Here is a 21,713-nt window from a genome sequence, read left to right as displayed (position 1 = left end):
TCTGGACCGGTTGTAATCACGCAGACAGCACACTGAAACTCAAAAATGTTTCTAAGCATGTTGGTACAGCCAGTATGATAGAGAGGGGGTTTCCACACTACAAACTACAGAGGGATTTGTAAGTCACGACTCTGTTATTCGCGTATTGTACTGTGCACACATGCCGATTTTGACTGAGGGATTTGGTCAACGTATTGCACCCTGAAAGGCGCCTTCCTGTTTTTTTGATATTGTGGTAAGATTTACAGTATGTGACATCCCCTCCACTCGGCACGTATAGTGCACCCATGTCTGTCAGTGAAAACCGCCACAAGCACTTTCAGTATGTGCTGTGGTACTAAGAAATGGAGTAATTCTTGACAACTATTGCTTTAATTTTGGTTTGCTATATTAGGACTTTACTGACTAAACATGACGTTCACATGGTTGAAACAAAACATTGTATATTTTATATTAAATCTCTTTAAGACTGTTTAAGAACAGAAATAGTATCTTTCTAAAATTGTTCCAATTGGAGACTCAGGTCTATATGCTCTTCAGCCAGAATGCTTAAAAATAGAACAAAAGAAACAGAAAAGAGCTGTTCTGCCCCCCTGTGGTTGATAAAGGTGTTGAACCAGCATCATACATGACACTTTCCACATATACAGTACACAGCACTTTCAACAAACTCTTAAACAATTAAGTTTTTGTTCTTTTTGAGCAAACAAACAGAAAAGTGTAAGGTTCTAATAAAGCCACTTTTCTTTTGGGTTAAGATATGCAATGTGTGAACTAGCAACTTTTCATGCAAAGTTCCTTTTAGGTTATGTATACGTGTCACAGAATTAATTTGTACAGTGTCCCACAAAATATAATATAAACATAGTATGCACTCCATAGAAACTAACCACACATCATTACTCTGAGATCCGAGGCAAAAAAGACAAAAGAAACTGAGGAAAAGCTCCGTATTTTTATTTCAACTTACGGAGAATAACGCTGTCAACATATGCACTCTACCATATTGTATAAAAAGTACAAGAAAGACAATGTAAACATCCACACAATATAAAATACAAGCAGAGTGTATAATAGCAGTAAAGGTGCAGTCACACTAGACTTCCTTTCATACGCATCTGAACGCATGAATGCAAGGACATGCTAAGAACTCTTGCGCTTTGTTTTTAACCGACAATTGGTATAGCAAAAACACATTTAACTAACGTATCTAAATGTCACAGATTGACCTTTTGGCTCAATGCAACGGAAAGAATAGAGACTTCAAAGCTGTACAGCTTGCAGGGTTCCCGCAAAGTGGACTAGATAATATAACAAATTTAATGTTTTGTTATCTGTCATTTACAATTGATTCAAACAGATGACATAGAGAGAGTGACAAAATTAATGTTTTGTTATCTGTCATTTACAATTGATTCAAACAGATGACATAGAGAGAGTGACATCATTTAATGTTGCCCATATTTGTTCTGAAGTAATTTGACATGCTCAAAAGTCTAGTGTGACCGCATCTTAATTCCTAAATGTGCTGTGTATAAAGTATGGAGGTTCAGTAATGGGTTCTGAGGTGTCAGTCCGGACGGATCCCTGGCATGATTGGGGATCTAGTGTTTATCTGGAGTTAGTTGAAGATATCAGTCTTGTATAAAAAAAGCCATACAAAACACCCTATTTGATGTAGGGTGAAACAATATACAATTAAACGTATTTCATAAAAATCAAGGCCTAAAAATGGCCTGTATACTGTCCACTTCACTGCTTCAGTCAAGTCTAAACATGTGAAATGTTCTGGAACGGTACAAAAACAACCGTGAATGTAACGTGAGAACAACCGTGAGGATATCCGTCAAAAAAACGTCATGACAGTGCTATAATTCATAACAGAATGCATTTAAACCAGGAGAAAGGGAGTATCGAACAAAGGGGATGGAAAAGAGATGGGCGGAGCTCGAAAGCTTGCCGACACCTGCAACAATACTGGGGGACGCAAGGATCCCAGCATGCAGTGCATCTTGAAATGTGCTTGGAAGGGGTAAAGGGTTGAGGATCAGAAAGAAAACCGTTCAAGTGCCATTAAGGTCAACGACCCTGTTTCAGTCTGTCAATGTGGAAGGTGAGTTTAAGAGCGGGACCCAACTTCAGCCCCATGTATTTCATCATGACGTCACTGCGGAGGAGGAGGAGAGCTTTGCCATCAATTTCCTGTAACAGAAGAGTATCACCCAGACAAGACGATGTTTAGCATTTTATTGCACAAACATTAAGAATATCGTTCATGTGTAAAGGATATCGGACACAAAGTCCACTGTTGCCTTGGCTTTTGGCTTGCTTAGTTGGGGACATTTAATATTCAACAGTATTATTGATTTGCCTTACTTAAGGTGGAGGATGACGCAATTTTCTTCTAGAAACAAACTTTGTTGTATTATTTTCATGTTTTCACTGTGAAGCTGCTTTGATACAATCTGTATTGTAAAAAGCGCTATATAAATAAAGGTGACTTCTATCTACAATAAAAATGTTACGTATTGTCAAAATGTTTTATTGTGACACTGTCAGAACTTTGTCAGAGGCTAAGATTCATCGTAAAATGATCAAATCGATCAGCATGCTACATCAAACCAACACAAGACGGCATCCCTTCAACGGTTTAAATCTTTTACGATCCCTGAAATGTGTTTTGGATGGTGAAATGACTGAAACTGGAAAAAATGTCAGTGTGCGCAGATTTTAAGACTCAAGCTTGAGACTGCGAGTCTTCAACTGTCTAAAAATGGCATCATAGGAGGTAAAAACTAAAACTAAAGAAAAGAGACAGCACTTCATGTTATCTCTTTATTCCAAGGTTTCTGCAGAGTTTTTAAAATCATACTTAGATATTTTAAGACCTTTTTTGAGAACTGAACAAAAAATAATAATAAATTACAAACCTATAAAATGTAAAAATAAATAATTTATATTAAATTATTTTACTTAATTAAAAAGGCTGGGGCACACATTTAATGAGGACTTAATACTGCTTACCAGTAAAACAAGTTTAAAATACTTAAGGCATGTTTTATTCAATCTAAATCCAAATTTTTATATAATCTTTGAGAGCCTGTTTATAAAAAAAGTCTCACCATTAAAAGCCATGACTTACAAGCCAAGCACTTCTACATAAATCAAACATATACAGTACAGTAGCCTTGTTTGAACCAGTTTTAAAATTAATTTTACACTCCTATAATGGCCAACTTTCTTTATCAAAAAAATAATAATCTATTGCCTTACAAATAAATAATACAATGCCTAAATAATGCAAATAAGTCACTGGACAAACATTTCTTGCATATAAAGAATGCTATGGTTAAATAAAATGGAATAGCCTCTGCACGGACAATAATGAAATTATTTGAATTAAACCATATTGTTTATGAAAATAATACGAGAAAAATAAAAGTGCTAGTTATTATTATTAATAATGCATTCATGTTTTTGAAAAAGAAACATCTAAAATTAATATTACTTTTTCAAATAAAATCACTGCTGTTTGAGCTGTGCGCTGAAGCTGAAGAACGGTAAACTGAAGCGCTTTGTTAGAGGGTTAATTAACTCAACGAAACGCATCATATATGAGAATAATCATATTTATACAACATAAACATAATATCACAACTTAAATCTGCACAAAACGACACAAAAGCACAAGTTAACTTAAGCTAAGTTACGTGCTAGTCAGAATGTGCAACTCCTGTTGTGGATGCACTCTTCCTATCACAACGCGCTGAAACACGGCAACTAAACCCAAAGAATTCACAATGTTTTGTACAATACCGTTCTCTTTATAATGTTATGTAATAAGTCCCAATCATAGTTATAAATGTCAATGTGCCAATAAACTGTGCCCTTAACAACGCGCAAAACACGGACACGCAAAGAATTCAAAACCTTCTTTTACACTAATGTTCTCATTATAATTTTATGTAACCTATATAACAGACTTGTGCTGCACATGTGTCACTTAACTGTATTTTCCTTTTCAAAGTGACTCCAATCATATTTCAAGCTATTCAAAACCATCATGGTGAACAGTCATCTGAAGTGTCTCAGCTGAAGGAAATAATACATTATTTATCGGCTTTTATATATTGGCCAAATTTCATTAGGCTGTACAGTGATTCTTGTTTTTCTGTCCAAAAATGTAAAACCTCTTAAAATGATAAAGATGTGATATACCACTGAATTTGATCAAACTGAATTCAAGACTTGCTTCACTTACATGTTTGCGAAAGAGGTCTGCGTGTGGTCCGAGCTGAGGGTCGATGTCTCTGATGAACTGCATGACGTCCTCCACCGTCCACAGGTTGGGGTCCTGTCCACTGGGTCGCGGGCTTTCTCTCGAGCTCAGAAAGCGTTCGGAACCTGGGCAGCAGTCAGAAGACAAATCAGTGAAAAATCAAGATCTTCTGAGATTTTGAAGTCCATAATTTGTTCACATAATTGCATTCCCGAATAAGGTTTACAGTGGGGTCCAAAAGTCTGAAACCACGACTGGATTGAAATATTAATACTTGTCCTACTTTTGCTAACAGCAGCACTCAAGCTGTATGAACTACCTAAACCATCCAGAAAGTCAGACTTTTTGTACAGAGGAGTCAGTGTCTCAGATCTGCTTACATTTGATTAGTAACCTAGAAATAGTGCAGAAATAAAACTTTCCATGTTTAAATTAGATTTAAGTCCATGCACATGATCTTCAACGGTGGGCTAGTTTGTGTACCTGTTGAGCCCAGACGATGTAGTTTCCCCGGTGAGCTGCTATTCTGAGAGAGGGGACGCACTGACAAGCCATGTCCGGGAGACAAATGTGTTTTCTCCAAGACCTCCGAGCCACCAACCCCATTCTCTATCAGGAAGGGTTCTGATCAAGCGCAAAAATGCACAAACACACACCATTTAACACTTAGAAAAGGCCATAACACATATAGAGTTTACTGATACAGTTTTTCTTGATCACTTTGGATCAATTCTCAAATCAGAATTTTTTCTCTGATAAAATAATTTCAAATCTCTGAACAATAAGGTTTCTTGTTCACATCAGATTTGAACTTCGGGGCATGTTTTGGCATGTGTTCGCAAAAGAGTAAGTATGATTGTCTACTATTTGCAAGTTGATTCTCAGTAAAACTGTCAAACTCTTCAACTTCTAAACATTCTTTCATCATATGAGACATCACATGCAAAATTATAAATTCAATTATCAAAATCTGACATGGAATGTTTGTCATATCTGTTAAATTGGCAAATGGCCAGCCATTTTAATGAAACAGGAATCACAAACTTACCAATCACGCAATCAAGTTTGGAATCATATATATATATATATATATATATATATGGAGTTTGCCCAGCACAATCACTACCATTTTTGAACATGGGAGGAATGTCACAACCCTAAACAGCAGCAGCTACAGCAGTACTGTATACAGTGCATTTATTTTTTGTAGAAATGTGTTACATGTAAACTGAAAAATTCACAGTTGCTTGTTGTGGAGGAGCAATAGGAAGATATGTAAGAATGTATGGTGGTGGTGGTGTTAGGACAAGACATAAAAGTGTGTAAAAATGAACAAGCAACTGTAAGTTTACACAGGGTTTCTGCAGGTTTCAATAAGTCAAATTTAAGACCTTTTTAAGACATAAAGATTGAAATTTAAGACCTACACGACGCATTATCCAAGTTAGATAGATAGTTACCTCGGGATCATTAGAGTATCTATCTATCTATCTATCTATCTATCTATCTTTCTATCTATCTAGGATTATCTGATGTGTGTGTGAGAGAGAGGGAGAGGTAGATTTTTTTTAATAGAAAATTGTACTTTTGCATATTATACTGTAAAAACACAATTATTGTTGATTTTAGTTGATCATAGTTGATCATAACTAGAGAGGAAATGACGAGATGATTAAAATGACCAAAATTATCATGGTTATCACAGAATCCTGTTCAAAAAGTACTAATACTACAGAATGAAGTCAATTCAACAAGTTTTATGTCGAAAAACAGTAAATAACAAATTGATTAGCATCAATATGCACTTTTTGTTTACGTAAACATTAAAATACCATTATCTACATTATCTACTAACATGTACAAGTACAAGTTCAAATAAGTTCAAATAAAGTTTTGACAAAAAAGGTTTTATACAAAGATAAACCTCATATTTCAGCCTTTAAATCTTTTTTATATAAAAAGAATGAGTCAAAAAAGATAAATTACTGACATTTATACATTAGCTTATATTTATTAGTAGTGTTTGGGTGCACCCCCATCCTTCATGTTGACTGAGCTTTTAATGTTGTTATGGAAAGGGGTGATTGGTTGGTTCCTGTCACATGACCTGTGGTGCGTTTGTGGCATTCTGAAAAGTTTAGATTTTTTTTTTCATCTCGTTGCGCCTGGTAAAAAAATTAGCGCGTCACTTCAATTATGAGCGCGCTTGCCGCCCGCCTACATTTGAACAAACTTGAGCGCGCAAAAGACGCGATATGTGAACGGCCTCTGGCGAGCTAGCTCATATGAAGCCACGAGCGACTGGTAGCACGCGAGCGACATGTTGGAGACCCCTGCTAGAGCTCCGCTTTGTAACTCGAAACTTTTTTGCTACTTTATAATTTCTAATTTCTGCGGCCAGCGTTTGTGGAAATGAACGAGGGTAAACACTTTTTAAGACCTAACTAAATGAAATTTAAGACCTAGGATGAAAATCTGTCCGTTTTTAAGACTTTTTAAGGTACTACTCAACCGTTTGGTAGACCACACTTTAAGTCACTATATTTAATTAAAAAATGCATCAAGCTTAACTCAACCTGAATGAGCCATCTCTATTGTTTGGTGTAGTTGTGCAATGCAAAAAAAAATCCACTAGATGGCGCTGTGTCTGTGAGCAGCATGCCTTTTCATTGTTCCTTCAAACAGCACGTGACACAGCGAAAATTTACTCATCCTTTGATGACGCATATAGGCGGGACTTTTAAAGGTAAAACTATTTCGTTGACATATTATCGTTTCAGAGGACTTGTTAAACAGAATTATGTAACTTAATTAAACAAAAATAAGTCTTATAAGGGTCAAATAATTTTTTCAAAACATGCTCAAGATACTATCTTGTGGCCTCAAGATAGTAACTCGTGGCCTCAAGATAGTAACTCGTGGCCTCAAGATAGTAACTCGTGGCCTCAAGATAGTAACTCGTGGCCTCAAGATAGTATCTCGTGGCCTCAAGATAGTAACTCGTGACCTCAAGATAGTAACTCGTGGCCTCAAGATTGTAACTCGTGACCTCAAGATAGTAACTCGTGGCCTCAAGATTGTATCTCGTGGCCTCAAGATAGTATCTCGTGGCCTCAAGATAGTATCTCGTGGCCTCAAGATAGTATCTCGTGGGCTCAAGATAGTAACTCGTGGGCTCAAGATAGTAACTCGTGGCCTCAAGATAGTAACATGTGGCCTCAAGATAGTAACCCGTGGCCTCAGGATAGTAACCCGTGGCCTCAGGATAGTAACCCGTGGTCTCAAGATAGTAACTCGTGGCCTCAAGATAGTAACTCGTGGCCTCAAGATAGTAACTCGTGGGCTCAAGATAGTAACTCGTGGCCTCAAGATAGTAACTCGTGGCCTCAAGATAGTAACTCGTGGCCTCAAGATAGTAACTCGTGGCCTCAAGATAGTAACTCGTGGCCTCAAGATAGTAACTCGTGGCCTCAAGATAGTATCTCGTGGGCGTGGCCTCAAGATAGTATCTCGTGGGCGTGGCCTCAAGATAGTAACTCGTGGCCTCAAGATAGTAACTCGTGGCCTCAAGATAGTAACTCGTGGCCTCAAGATAGTAACCCGTGGCCTCAAGATAGTAACCCGTGGCCTCAAGATAGTAACCCGTGGCCTCAGGATAGTAACCCGTGGCCTCAAGATAGTAACCCGTGGTCTCAAGATAGTAACCCGTGGTCTCAAGATAGTAACCCGTGGCCTCAAGATAGTAACCCGTGGTCTCAAGATAGTAACCCGTGGTCTCAAGATAGTAACCCGTGGCCTCAAGATAGTATCCCGTGGCCTCAAGATAGTAACCCGTGTCCTCAAGATAGTAACTCGTGGCCTCAAGATAGTAACTCGTGGCCTCAAGATAGTATCTCGTGGCCTCAAGATAGTAACTCGTGGCCTCAAGATAGTAACTCGTGGCCTCAAGATAGTAACTCGTGGCCTCAAGATAGTATCTCGTGGCCTCAAGATAGTAACTCGTGGCCTCAAGATAGTAACTCGTGGCCTCAAGATAGTAACTCGTGGCCTCAAGATAGTAACTCGTGGCCTCAAGATAGTAACTCGTGGCCTCAAGATAGTAACCCGTGGCCTCAAGATAGTAACTCGTGGCCTCAGGATAGTAACTCGTGGCCTCAAGATAGTAACCCGTGGCCTCAGGATAGTAACCCGTGGCCTCAGGATAGTAACCCGTGGCCTCAAGATAGTAACCCGTGGTCTCAAGATAGTAACCCGTGGCCTCAAGATAGTAACCCGTGGCCTCAAGATAGTAACCCGTGGCCTCAAGATAGTAACTCGTGGCCTCAAGATAGTAACTCGTGGCCTCAAGATAGTAACTCGTGGCCTCAAGATAGTAACATGTGGCCTCAGGATAGTAACCCGTGGCCTCAGGATAGTAACCCGTGGCCTCAAGATAGTAACCCGTGGTCTCAAGATAGTAACTCGTGGCCTCAAGATAGTAACTCGTGGCCTCAAGATAGTAACTCGTGGCCTCAAGATAGTAACTCGTGGCCTCAAGATAGTAACTCGTGGCCTCAAGATACTATCTCGTGGCCTCAAGATAGTAACCTGTGGCCTCAAGATACTATCTCGTGGCCTCAAGATAGTAACTCGTGGCCTCAAGATAGTAACTCGTGGCCTCAAGATAGTATCTCGTGGGCGTGGCCTCAAGATAGTAACTCGTGGCCTCAAGATAGTAACTCGTGGCCTCAAGATACTATCATGAGTTGCTATCTTGAGGCCACGAGATAGTTATAATTTTTTTTTTTGACAAAGTGGGACTTGGGGGGCCCCGTACTAATCAAATCTTGGGTGAAGTTTTGCACCAACACACACACACACACACACACACACACACACACACACACACACACACACACACACACACACAGAGACACAGAGACACACACACACACACACACACACACACACACACACACTTGATGTGTTTGGAGCCATCAATAGCAGCCATCAGATTTTTTATTGGTCAAGAAACTGCACAACATTGACTTGTTCTGAATGTTGTTCTTTTACTATGAACAGACATCTCAACCGTTTGGTAGAGCACTGTATCTAAAATACTGTAGAGTCTAATTTAAAAAAAAATATTGATTGTTGTTATTGTTATCATAATTGAATAAAAAATGCAAAGAAATAAATTTTCCTTTGCTTTTTTCATGGTGCGTACCTTAAAGGGTTAAATTTAAAGTTCAGAATTTTAGACTTTTTAAGACTTTTTAAGACCCCGCGGAAACCCTGTTACATGTTTACATTTAACACATTTTAACAAAAATAAATGCACTGTATAAATACGTAACAAAATTAACTACAGTATTGACTTTTGAATCTGTATCTAAAAAGCTCAGTGTGACACACAAGAGCTAGACAAAACAGACATTCTTGTGTAGAATATAGAAAGCAGTCAGTGTCATGATGAAAAACTAAACACCTGTGTGACAATTGCACTTTAGAGAATGTTAAGACCGTTTTGGAAAATGTTCAAAAAGCGATGGAGAAAAACTGCAAACGCTGTTTTAGCAGTGGAACAGTGTGAAATACCTTCTGAGGAGATACGGTGGGTTTTAACTATTTTGTGCGGTACAGGATTGCTATGGTAGGCGTCATGCTGAAGGAATCTCTTAGTGCCTCGAGCAGGTCCAGAACTCAGACTTTCAGCAAAGTTTCTCCTCTCTACAACATATACAAGGCCCTCTTTTTATGTCTACACAACTGTAAGATCAAAAAGGCACAAAAGAGAGAAATGCTTGCACGAATGAGCGCTGACCTGTGTATGTCCGGCTGTCATAGTGAACTCCTCCCAGAGGGACGGGCTGATTGCCGAACAATGGGTCGCAGTGCAGGTTGTGACAGAGTTTCTCCAGGAAACGCAGCAGATACGTCACACTGTTCACTGCCGGCAGTGTTAGAGTGTGGTGCTGCTGTTCAAAGTAGGCTGTAAAAGTCAAATGGGCAAAATTCTGTGGTTATTATTAGTCTATGATCTCTAAACTAAAAACAAGAAGTAAGGCTGCAAGATGGATTTAAATATAACTGAAATCGCAATATGGCTTAGTGTGCTTATCGAATGCAAATGCTGCGATTTTATTAGATAAATATGTACGGCATGTTTCAGAGTTAAGTGCAGCACTGTGGGTTTTTTTCAGTGCGGCTCGGTTCACAGTAAATGCTGTTCCTCAGAAATCTCTGCATGTGCTCTGATTTTGGGTTGTTTATGTGCTTTTCGGAAAGCACATAATGCTTGATGATTTAACATTTGAAAATGAAGAAATAAGGAACCCAAAAATTTCAGTACTGTAAAATAAAACATTATTTAGTAACAATATAAATAATAAAATATTCACAATCACAAATTGTGCAGCAAACCAGGAGCTTTATTTTATTGCATTTTAAATTGCAATCACAATTTTTATCAGAAAATTCACAATTAGAAATTGTCCCCAAAACATTCCGCCCTAACAAGAAGTCAAAATAGGACTTTTAGTTTAGCTTTTAGTTCATTTCTATTAGGTTTGTGGGTGTGTGCTTACCTGATATGAGCTCTCCTCCATGACCTGGTTTGAGGCAGGAGAAGACTATGCTCTGGTTATGTGCACAGTCAACACAGGCCTGAACACACTGCTGCAGCACAGAGGAAGCTCGGCCAGGCCCAAAGTGATCTGGCAGGGACTGCATACGCCGTGCATCCAGATGGGGACCTACTTTTCCATACTTATTCAAGTACACACATACTGAGACACAAGGAAGTTGTTAGGAAAGACAGCATGCTACAAGGACCGAAAATTTCTTTACCATGGTAAACTTTAAAATATTTGAGACACTTGCGGTACCTGTAGGGGCCTGTAGGGCGGCGCTGGGAATGGTGGCGTTGTCCAGTGGAACTGAGCTGGTGTCTGGCTCTGGAGTGCTACTGCTTGGGGAGGTGGGCATAAGATTGGGTACCAATCGGGGCTTTCTCTGTATACAAAGAAATAAGCACAGTCAGGATAAATTTGCATGAATAACACTGCCTTAGTTTTCGATTATTCAGCAGACTAAGTCGCACCTTGCTGCCAGGTTTGGGGCCTCTCTTTTTTGGAATCTTGATGGGTTCTGTTGGGTTCTGCTGCACTTTTTGGGCCCAGCTGGCTGGCAGTTTGCCTCTGGGTTTGCTGATAGGTCTACCAGGACCTCCAATTGCTCCTTCAAGCCACGCTGTCCTTTTGGCCCAGCTTAGCTAGAAGACAACGTAAAAATACAACACATTCAAACTTTCATTTAAAATATTTTGGTAGCAATTCCATACATTGAAAACTGTAATAATACCAACTCAATCCTTTAATCTAAACAAGATACATTTCACTTTATCACTGTCCCAGCAAAACAGATGGAAACTAAATGGATAGTTTACTGTCAACACATTAGTGGAATTGCATCTCATTCGCATAAAGCATATTTAGCAATCATTGGCCTTTTAAACTTACAGTAAACATTGTGTTTACCCCCCCATGCTGTTACTGGTGAAAATGAGGATACTCGACAAAGTGGGCATTTTGGCATAATTTTGTGTGTTTTTGTCCATTAAAAAAGTGTGGCCAGCACGCTGTCTGAAGTGGCTTTCTGTGCGCATGAGTCATGTGTGTCTGTCACAGACAGGAGATTCACAGACATTGTGCCATCACGCTTGAATGGTTTAATAGCACTTTAATGCATTAAACAGTGTAAATACATCTAAATGCCACTTCTATGACACTTCTGCATTGCAAAGGCAGATTTTGTTGATACTGATTTGATTTGATTGCTAACTCTATAGTGTCTTATTATTCTAACTAAATTTATGATTAAATGTAAGAAATTGACATAAAAGATGACATTTAATTAGGTTAGAAAAGCCCTTATAAAGGTAAAACTGCCTATCAAAGGTAAACATCTATTTAAACTTATAGCTTTTTTGCAGTCACGTGATTTTGATGATGTGCAAAATTCAGATGGAGAGCAGGAAGTGAAAAGCTGAATGGACGAGATGGAGGAGATTCCATACTGTGCTGGTTTAGTCACTATTACAGGAGAAATGTATATATATGTATATTATATCGCGCTGCCTTTCTGCTAGTGAGTTTAGGGCAGTATTTTGATTTTCTATTGTGATTGTGAAAAATGTCACCATTGTAGGTCATTCATGCTGTGTCGAGAATTGCCATAGGAACTCACATCATTGTTCAGGGAGAAAACTGGACAATGTAATATGCTTTTTCGCCTTTTCTATGTGTAAAAACACTAAGAGAAGCAGGTTAAGGAGGTGACGGGAAGACGGCGGATAGCAAATCTAGTAATAATGTCACTGGTTAATCCTCCTGCCTATAACTCAATAAAATAATCACAGTGCTGAGTGTTTTTGAAAGTTTTGTATTTTGTAACATTACATTTGTGAGTATGACTCTCACTCGCTGAATGTGACCATCTCTGATTCTCCTCCGTGGCCATATGGGAAAGTGAATGTTTACTATGACAACAATAAAACTTAAGTTACATTACACCTTCCCAACAAAGAAATGGATAGACTTCTGTCAGCTTGTTGAACACATTTTTATTTGGACATTTCTACCGAATGATGGCTGAAGCAGAAGCGAGTGCCCAGGGCGTGACACTGTATTCACGGTAACCAGATCAACATTGTGAAAGGAATTCTTCAAAACTTCAGTGAAAACATCAAATGATCATGCAATGCGATAAAATAGCTTCTCTTCCCTGCAAACGATACCATGAAAAATGTGAATATTTAACTTCAAGTCAAAAACAAAAAAGGTAATCCATATTAATTTCAGTATAAGCAGACACAAAACGCCACTAAAGGCGACAACTTTTTGGTAAACGGTAAAAGCTCCTTGTTGTTTCCTGGTTTGATCGATTTGAGCAACCATAAATGACGCAAAACATAGGCATTTTGAGTTTGTGATAGTGCTTCCCATGTAGACTTTTGCTTCCTGCCCTCCATCTACATTTTGCGCCGTCATGTGCAAACAAGATATTGGAAAATTTAATTTCTGTCACTGCTGCGAACTGTCCACTGGACAGAATATGAGAGAATATCAAAAGCTTTTCAGCTGTTCATGGCAGTCCTAAACCTGCCAAGGAACTAGAACAATAACACATTCAGCATTTTTGTCAATACCACAGACCTCTTTACCACAGACTACTTTTCATATAATGATGACTCTAAATACTTTTATACCTTGCTTCCTGGTTTGGGGCCTCGTTTTTTGGGGATTTTAATAGATTCCAGTTCCTTTCCAGGCTGACTTGTCTGGGAACCAAGTGTTCCTTTCTGACCCCAGGGCCCGGATAGTTTGGTTTTCTTGCGGCCAGGCTTACGTTTCTTCTGGGGTGGGGGTCGGCCTGGCGTAGGAGGCATGCCTGTCCCCTCTATGCCACTATCTGGTAGGGCACCAAGTGCACCTAGCGTCTTCGGTAACCCAACTGCAAAAAATAAAAAATAAAAAATAAAAAATAGAGAAAATAAAAGAAAAGAAAAGAGAAAAAGAAAATACTGATCATACTGGACAATCCAACACATCATGCAGCAACAAACAGAGGCAGAAGATGAAGAGAGACCGGCTTTGTGTGCAGAGCTGACCCATTTTTCTTTGAGACATTTTAACAAAGAAATGAGTTGTGTTACACATTTTTGGTGCTGGTGGCCTCTGAAGTGCTACATAGATGAAAAAAAAAAAAAGCGATGCAATAGAGAGTGCACAACATGAAAAGAGGAAGGGAGAGAGATTTTAAGAAACATGATGAGAGAAAGATTCAAACATCTGAATTAAGATTCTTAACAACAAAAGCAAAACAGATTGAAAAGTCTATAAACTACCCGCATTAAAGATTTATCAGACTTAAACTGAGGGGAAAAAACAAACAAAAAAACACCACAAGAATGAAATGATCAAATTCAACTAAAAGAGAGCAAACACACACACAAACACTTCAGAGCTTTACAGACCTGTTACTGAGGCCATGATTGCAGTTTGCACTCATCCAACTCAGGGAAATGAAGACTACACGACCTCACAGGACTAGGGTCTGCTCTTGATCTTGCAGTGTGTGTCAATTTGTGGCATCACGTTCTCTCAGTCAATTCACTTCCTTCCTGCCCCTTAGTTTCGATCTTCACTCTAAAGCTTTAAAGTCTGCTCATAGTGACAAGACGACCATCTTTCTAGTACTGTTAACCCTGAAAGTCATTTATACACAAAAACGGTGGAGTTTGTTTTGGCTCTATCCCAGGCTGATAAGTTTCCAAGTTTCCTTCAAGCATAAAGACATTCACAAATGAAAAACCATAACAACTTGCTTACCACGAATAGCTGTGAAGTTTAATTTGGATTTAGAGGCCTGACAAGGTTTTTCCTCCACTGCTAAACTCACTGGCCTTGCGTTGTCTCTTTAACCCTCTTCGTTCATCCCACCCAAACAGTCACACCAGCTCTTCAATGCGAGGCCAGCTATTGGGCACAGGGTTTGCAGCCGTTCCAGCTGGGTGGATGCCAACCCCTTGTAAACCAAAACTCTCAAATTCTCTCTGATTTTCTCTCTATCAAATGCCTTTATTACTTAAAGGAACACGTCACCCAAATGTGACAAAAGATTGAAGTTTTAAGTTGAACGTTTGCCGGTTACCACCTTTGCTACAAACATAAATGTACATAATGTAAATTGCATAAAGTTCTTTTCCAATATGCCACTGATTCAACTCACTAAAACCACTCTCATTTACAAGACAACAATAGGTAGGAGTCCCAAACTCATAGGTAAGACTGTAAAAGTTTTTTCAACTTTTGTAAAAACATTTTTTTTTTAACATTGTAAAAGAAGTCTAAACCATAATACTGTGAAATATTTGTACAATTAATATTTTAATATATATTAAAATATAATTTATTTCTGTGATGGCAGAAATACAATTACTCCACTCTTCAGTGTCACATGATCCTCCAGAAATCATGCTAATATGCCGATTAGTGCTCAAGAAAGATTTCTTTTTATTATCAATGTTGAAACAGTTGTGCTGCTTAATGTTTTTTGGGAAACTTTTGTGATACATTTTATTTCAGTATTCTTTGATTAACAAAAAAATAATAATAATAATTTGTTTGAAATAGAATATGCACAATGTAAAAAGTTTTACAGTGACTTTTGATCATTTTAATGCATCCTTGCTGAATAAAAGTATATATATTTTTTTTTATAAAAAAACTGACCCCAAAAAGTTTAGAATGGAAGTGTAAATTGCATAAATGTGCTTTTCCATTACATCACTAATTCAATCTCTAAAAACCCTCTAAAACCATAGGTAATACTCTCACAAATGTGAGAGTGTATTTAGCACTGGCCTCTTTAAGTTAGGTCTTTTGTTCCTCAACATCTTAATTCCATCCTTCTCTGTGCATGAATGCGAATGCAAACACTTGTCAGAATACTAGAGTCTGAATTCATACTAAGTGATCCATACCTTTAGTGCCTGGCGGCTGCAGGTTGTCTCCAGTGAGCGTGCACCAGTTGACGGGGAAGATGTCTCTGGAATCGTAGCGGCAGTAGTAATCAAAAGCGCCCCGCCAGCCGTCAAAGGTGACCAGCACCTCCACACCCCGCAGCGCGCCCACTGTGGCAGGACAGATGAAGTGAGGATTCTTCCTGTCCACCGCCTCCAGCTTCATCCCCACCTCAAAACAGTTCTGCTCTGGGGCAGGTGGCTCTTGCTGGAGGGCCAAAGAGATGCAGGGAAATATGAGTGAAAGAGAAACATTTCAGACAAAAAATATGAAAGGCAAACGTATTCGTTTAGCATCAAATAACCAGAACATTTTAAAATAATATCTGAACAAAAACAATAAACTTGACTTTGAACCAATTGTATGTGTTTGTATGTTTGCAACAGATACCTTGTGAAAGATTCGGGCTGGGGCCATTTCTGCTCCATTGAGTGTTTTTAATAAGAACATGGGCCATGATGATGCGTTCAGACGAAACCCTAGAGAACACAGAATATTTAGAGTCAAATATCACTCCAAACTGATAAAAACACATTTTTATGAAGGCAAGGAAGTTGCTGATTACTTGTGTTGCAAGACGAGACAGCACTTTGACAATCTTATTGTGCTCTGTTTAATTTTCTCTTTGGCATTATTAAAATCATGTAAAGTATTGTGCTTTAGCTAAACTCAAAAGATGGTGCTAATGGGGTAAAATTACTTATCTTCACTTGAATGATTTTTAAAAAAAATCTATCCGCTTGTTACTTCTGACGTCACACGTCACCGTTTCCGGGTCCAAGCGCTCTATCAGAAACCAAAAGTAAACGGTGTGCTGTAATACTACAGAAACGTCATGATCCTAACCTTTTTCTCCATACCAAAATCTCCATTGCATCTTGTGATGCATGTACAGTGATGCATCTTTTCAGAATTGTTAAAATATTGTCCAGAGACTGTAGTGTGCATTGTGAGTTTTAAAGAGCTATACATAAATATTGCTCATAAATGGCCGTTGGGATAGTATTCTCACTTGAGATGGAGTGGAGGTTTGGACCCGGACACAGTATTTGTTACGTCTTAATGACGTAGTCTTAACAAGCAGATTTCACTGTGAATAGAATCAAGGTTTTAAATTTGTGAGATTCTAGAGACCTAGTGGCGGCTGCAGCATGCCTCCGTTTTTCTCGCAGTTGCCAATGGGCTGGATTTCCGCAGAGTCCACCAAGCGCCAGAAATCGTTCTTGTTGTCGCTACCGTCCAGTCGCAAGCGGAGGCGAGAACCCGTCAGGCCCACCACTGTAGCAATGCAGGTCGATGTAGTGTTTCTAGGATCCTGAGCTTCCAGCTTCATGCCAGCCTTAAACTCATTCACTGGAGGGGTAGTGCTCTGAGAATAAGGGTCATATTTTTATCTTAATGTGGTAGTATGACATTTAAAATAGGTCCAAAATAATGAAGTGTTCCACAGTTGTATGTGTGCATGAAAACACTCACTTGTCTGAAGCAGTGAGGAGGAGCAGCGACTGCTCCTGTCTCTTTCAGGTACTTCTCCCAACTGAAATGCCCTTAAAAATAGTGGTAAACATGTCAGCATCAAACAGCTCTTATAGGCTTTTGTCTTTAGTGTCTACCATTCCATTCCATGACTAACAACATAATGGTTCACAGTGAGATATAATCTAAACCTGAATGATTAATGATTGCGATATAATTACAGCATTTTTCATTAAGAATAATAGGCTAATGAACTCACCATTCAAGCAATCCGCCCCTGAATTGGCGCTAGTTTGAAAAGCGAAACTAAAATGCGCACAGGGGCGAAGCCAGCAGAACAGAGCTCCATTGGAATAAACTGAAAACGCTCGCTCTGCTCCGCACCATTAAGCCTTGTTTATACTTTCACCTGGCTCCGCAGCGCGAGCATCTGCTGCCTGAGCACGCATCTCCCCAAACAGATGAGGCATTTATACTCGACGCGCTCGCCGTTGTACTATTCTTTGAAACGACAGTGCGGACGCGCACATTTTACTTTCGCCTTTAAATTAGCGATTTAAAAGCCCCCGTCAATGATACCGGTATTACCGGTGTTGTCCTACGTCGATTAACCGGTGGGAAAATATCCTCACCGTCACATCCCTAACCCGTGCATTATGTCTTAAAGTGACAGCAGCCTAATATTCCTGCTGATGTCTGTATTTTTAATGTTCATTTTAATGTTAATGTTTTAAAAAAAAGAAAAGAAAAACAATTCACTCAATGCTCTTGACTGAATAACCAAAACAAAAAAGAATCACTCAATGCTCTTGACTAAATAACTTTTTTTTATATTTATGTTTGATATGTTTATGTTATGTTTGATTTATGTTTTTGTTTGATATTTATACTATATTTATGTAAATTTGTTGTAATTTGCATTGTTCTTGCATTCCATGTAAAAAGTCTGGTGAGTAAATAAAAAAATTTACTAGCCAATGGCGAATCGAGTTTCAGTGCGTCCGTAGAGGATTGTAAAGTCTTCCCAGACTACTTTCAGATGTGAATCACTATAATGCTGAATGTGTCCCAATTTAGATATCTGACTCAAAGCAGGTATTTAAGTGTAGTGAGTTTGCTACCTTGGTACTGTGATGGAACACGAGAGGGACGGCCACTGCGAGCATGCTTGATCCGTCTGCCATCTTTCCACTCAATAGCTACTGGGAGAGGAAAACACTTCAAAATCAGAAATCACCACATTTTTTATTTAGCCTGATAAGTCAGAATATCTCCCCGATAACAGTTATAACTTAATTATGACAAAATGCAAATCTTGGCGAGTATCTTACTATCTTCATAAGCAGTCTGTTATGTCTTAAATGAACGTAAATAACTGATTGAAAATCATACGTGTCAATACATTGGATCAGCGGATTAGGTCAAAAGGAAAGGAAAAGGGGGAAAAAAGGAAAAAAACTTGAACGAGTACATTTTCACTGCTCTTGACTGAGCAAATGTTATTACTTAAATAGGGATGAATCTATATTTAATTTACACAGTGAAGACTTTGCAGTGTTATTTTACATTTGATTACTTTAATTTCTGCAGTATTTCTTACCTACTTGAAAAAACACTGAAGAAGCACTGTTTATTTCATTTGTATCTTATATTTATATATTGTATATATTATTTTATTATATTGTATTTATTTGTAATCCTGCTTGTAATTTGTTGTTATTTGATCACCGACTGTATATAAGTTTACATGGGTCAAGAACAACGAAAACAACATTTTTTATTTAGATAAATTATACAAATGATGGTTTTATAAATAATATAAAAAATCCTGCATCTTATGTGCCCCACATCTTACATTAATCATGTGTTTATATGTCTTGCAAACTAAACATTGTTGTATGTTTCAAACTGGCTGACATAATAAGGTTTTGTGAAGTATAATTTATATTGAGTTTATATTAATGTGTCAGTGACAATCTGACAAAGTATAATGTGATATTATACATTTATTTATAAACAAATATTTATTTGTTTATACATTTATTAAACATGTATGCATTTATTTACATTTGTTTAAAAAAAAACGTAACATTTAATTAAAATGCCAATATTTTCTATTCAAAAATAATGCTGCAAAATATTAATTTATTAATCAACAAAAATATCAACGTACTGAACAAATATGAGTCTCACCTTTCTGTGGTACCGGTTTCTTCATGATCCAGCTTTTCCCAACCTCTCTGCGAAACATAAACACAAAACTGAGATTTTAAACCTGTTTTCTTACATTAATGTCTGTTGTGTGTGCTTCGATGTGGCATTTCTGTCTGTCTCTCAGGCAGTGAATTGTTGTCCTGGTCAGCTGTCACTGCTCCCTCTTTCTCAAAATGCTGAACACTGCCAACCAGCTATATTCCCAAAAGGACAATAACATGGACATGGATAAGACAACTAGCTAAAAGGAAATTTTTCTCACACAGATTGACCCCTTTAACATTTTTCTTTCTGGACTGGCACAAAGGGTCGTTGAGTCAGACGCTTAACAAACAGCAATGACCTAAAAGGTCAATGTGAAGTAGTAAACAACAAGCGACATGTTTGGGAAGTGCTGTTAAGAGATACAGAACCCTTCATATTCAAGTGAATAATAAGATAATAACAACAAGATAATAATACTATAAACGATAAGATCCCGTTAAACCATCTTTTTTTTTTAGCAGTCAAAAAAATTTCAGTCAATACTGGTTATTCTGCTCGCGCGCATCTGATAATTTCTGTGTTCGTACACCGCTCCTTCATGTCTAAATGCAGATTGAATCAATAAAAACTAACTGTATGCGTACAGATACCTCAAAAGATGGCTCCTTGTCTCCCAGTTTTCCAGTTCTCTGTTCAAATGCAGAGCGCCTTTGAGCGCCAAACACACAGTCCCTCCCTCTCCATAAATGACAGCGCGCAGGGGCAGGGATTTGATTCATCCCAGTGAGTCGAGTCTTTTGAATCAGTTCATTAAAAAAAGATTCATTTGTGCTACGAAAGGCATGAGAGGAGAAAAATATGAGTCGATCCATGCAAATGGATGATGAATCGTTCACTTAAAAGATTCGTTCACGAACCAAGCATCACTACAGCCTCATTTCACTGGGACGCTACACTCCTCCAGCTCGACAACTCGAACAAAAGCTTATTCTGTATTTTTTGTGTACATTTAAAATCATGCCAAACTCTCTAGAGATGATTTATGTGCATTTAACGCGATAAAACAATAGACTTTTAAGAACACAGCATACAAAACACCACACTCAACAAATATGCTAGCGTAGCATCATGCCATGTTTCGTATCGCATTTCTCAATTGCATATTTCTTTACGCTATTCTGACCTCGATCCTAGGAAACGAACAATAAAATATACTTATTTGTGTCTTTGTTTTTGTAAGGCAACACCTCCAATGCATATACAACAAGCATTAGCTAAATGCTAACCTCAAGCAACTCTCTTGAGTCACTTTTTGTGTTTTCCCTTTACATTTTCCGAAACTAAAGTTACAAAGTGATGTAATAACTGCTACGCAATTATTACGGACGGTAGGAAGGGGACTGTTTACCTTGCGCAGAAAGGTTTTTGTGTGATTTCTCAAGTGTGAGGGTTAGTGTTTATCCGCCATGTTTTTAGTGCGCGTGTAGTCTTGTGTGTGTCAGTAGCAGCGCGTGGAGAGGGGAGGGGCTGCACTGCACGCGACTGTACGGGACGATTAGACTCCTATCAAAGTGGGTCAATAAGGCAATGCTAGTTATCTATAATGTGTATGTTTGTTCACCAAAATATTTGGAATAAAAACTCGTTTCTTGTGTCCGTCTGAACAGGTCACTTATCATTTTACATAAAAAAACCCCTTACTCTTTATTTATTTCACATTTTTCATTTCACATTTAGCCTATTTATTTATTTATCTCAGAAGCGGATTTCGTCATAGTTGGGTAAACTTCTATAGCGGTTATTGAGAAATTAAATATAATTTTGTGTTCCCATTTGCTCAAATAGCAAAAGAAAAGCTCCACTGACAGTGTCACAACTTTCAAAAAAGAAAAAAAGAGATATTGATAATGGCAGTCAGAAGAGAGAAAGATGTTAATTTTATTGTCACTCCCACAGCCGCTGTATAAGAAACATCCTCACAGGAGCGTTAACTATTTTTTGTAATTTGATGGAAAGGTAATATACTACTAAGTATAGTGTTATATGTAGTATATATATATATATATATATATATATATATATATATATATATATATATATATATATATATATATATATATATATGATATATATATATGTAGTATATACATATATATATATGAAGAGTTCAGCAAAAGCCTCTAAGTGCCATCTGA

At 38.1% G+C, this 21,713-nt stretch overlaps 1 protein-coding gene across 6 annotated transcripts; it reads right to left on the bottom strand.

Moving 5' to 3' along the window:
* Positions 1 to 935: 935 nt before the first annotated feature.
* On the bottom strand, positions 936 to 21,018 carry LOC308704570 (polycomb protein SCMH1). Of its 6 annotated transcripts, none has more exons than XM_081388984.1 (16): positions 20,169 to 20,305; positions 19,513 to 19,559; positions 18,441 to 18,518; positions 17,320 to 17,390; positions 16,978 to 17,212; positions 16,234 to 16,322; positions 15,804 to 16,050; positions 13,527 to 13,771; positions 11,361 to 11,531; positions 11,146 to 11,272; positions 10,846 to 11,046; positions 10,083 to 10,250; positions 9,857 to 9,988; positions 4,763 to 4,903; positions 4,262 to 4,404; positions 936 to 2,202 (listed from the first exon to the last, which is right to left on the bottom strand). In XM_081388984.1, exons 2-16 carry the CDS (start codon positions 19,535 to 19,537, stop codon positions 2,080 to 2,082), a joined length of 2,196 nt encoding a protein of 731 aa, XP_081245110.1. In that variant the 5' UTR covers positions 19,538 to 19,559; positions 20,169 to 20,305; the 3' UTR covers positions 936 to 2,079. The 6 variants fall into 6 exon arrangements, with proteins under 6 accessions (XP_081245110.1, XP_081245108.1, XP_081245107.1 ...); XM_081388982.1 differs by having other exon boundaries at positions 938 to 2,202; positions 18,441 to 18,521; positions 20,169 to 21,018; XM_081388981.1 differs by lacking the exon at positions 20,169 to 20,305 and adding an exon at positions 20,927 to 21,015 and having other exon boundaries at positions 938 to 2,202; positions 18,441 to 18,521.
* Positions 21,019 to 21,713: the final 695 nt, after the last annotated feature.

This window comes from Scardinius erythrophthalmus (assembly GCF_964197995.2).
Source record: "Scardinius erythrophthalmus genome assembly, chromosome: 16".
NCBI lineage: Eukaryota > Metazoa > Chordata > Actinopteri > Cypriniformes > Leuciscidae > Scardinius > Scardinius erythrophthalmus.
This window is presented reverse-complemented; position numbering and strand designations above follow the sequence as displayed.

Coding starts and splice junctions, on each gene's coding strand:
- LOC308704570 (XM_081388982.1), bottom strand. CDS start 19,537: ATGAAGAAACCGGTACCACAGAAAG. Junction 11,047..11,145: donor CGCCCTACAGGCCCCTACAG/GTACCGCAAGTG, acceptor CTTGTGTCTCAG/TATGTGTGTACTTGAATAAG. Junction 9,989..10,082: donor TGACAGCCGGACATACACAG/GTCAGCGCTCAT, acceptor TATATGTTGTAG/AGAGGAGAAACTTTGCTGAA.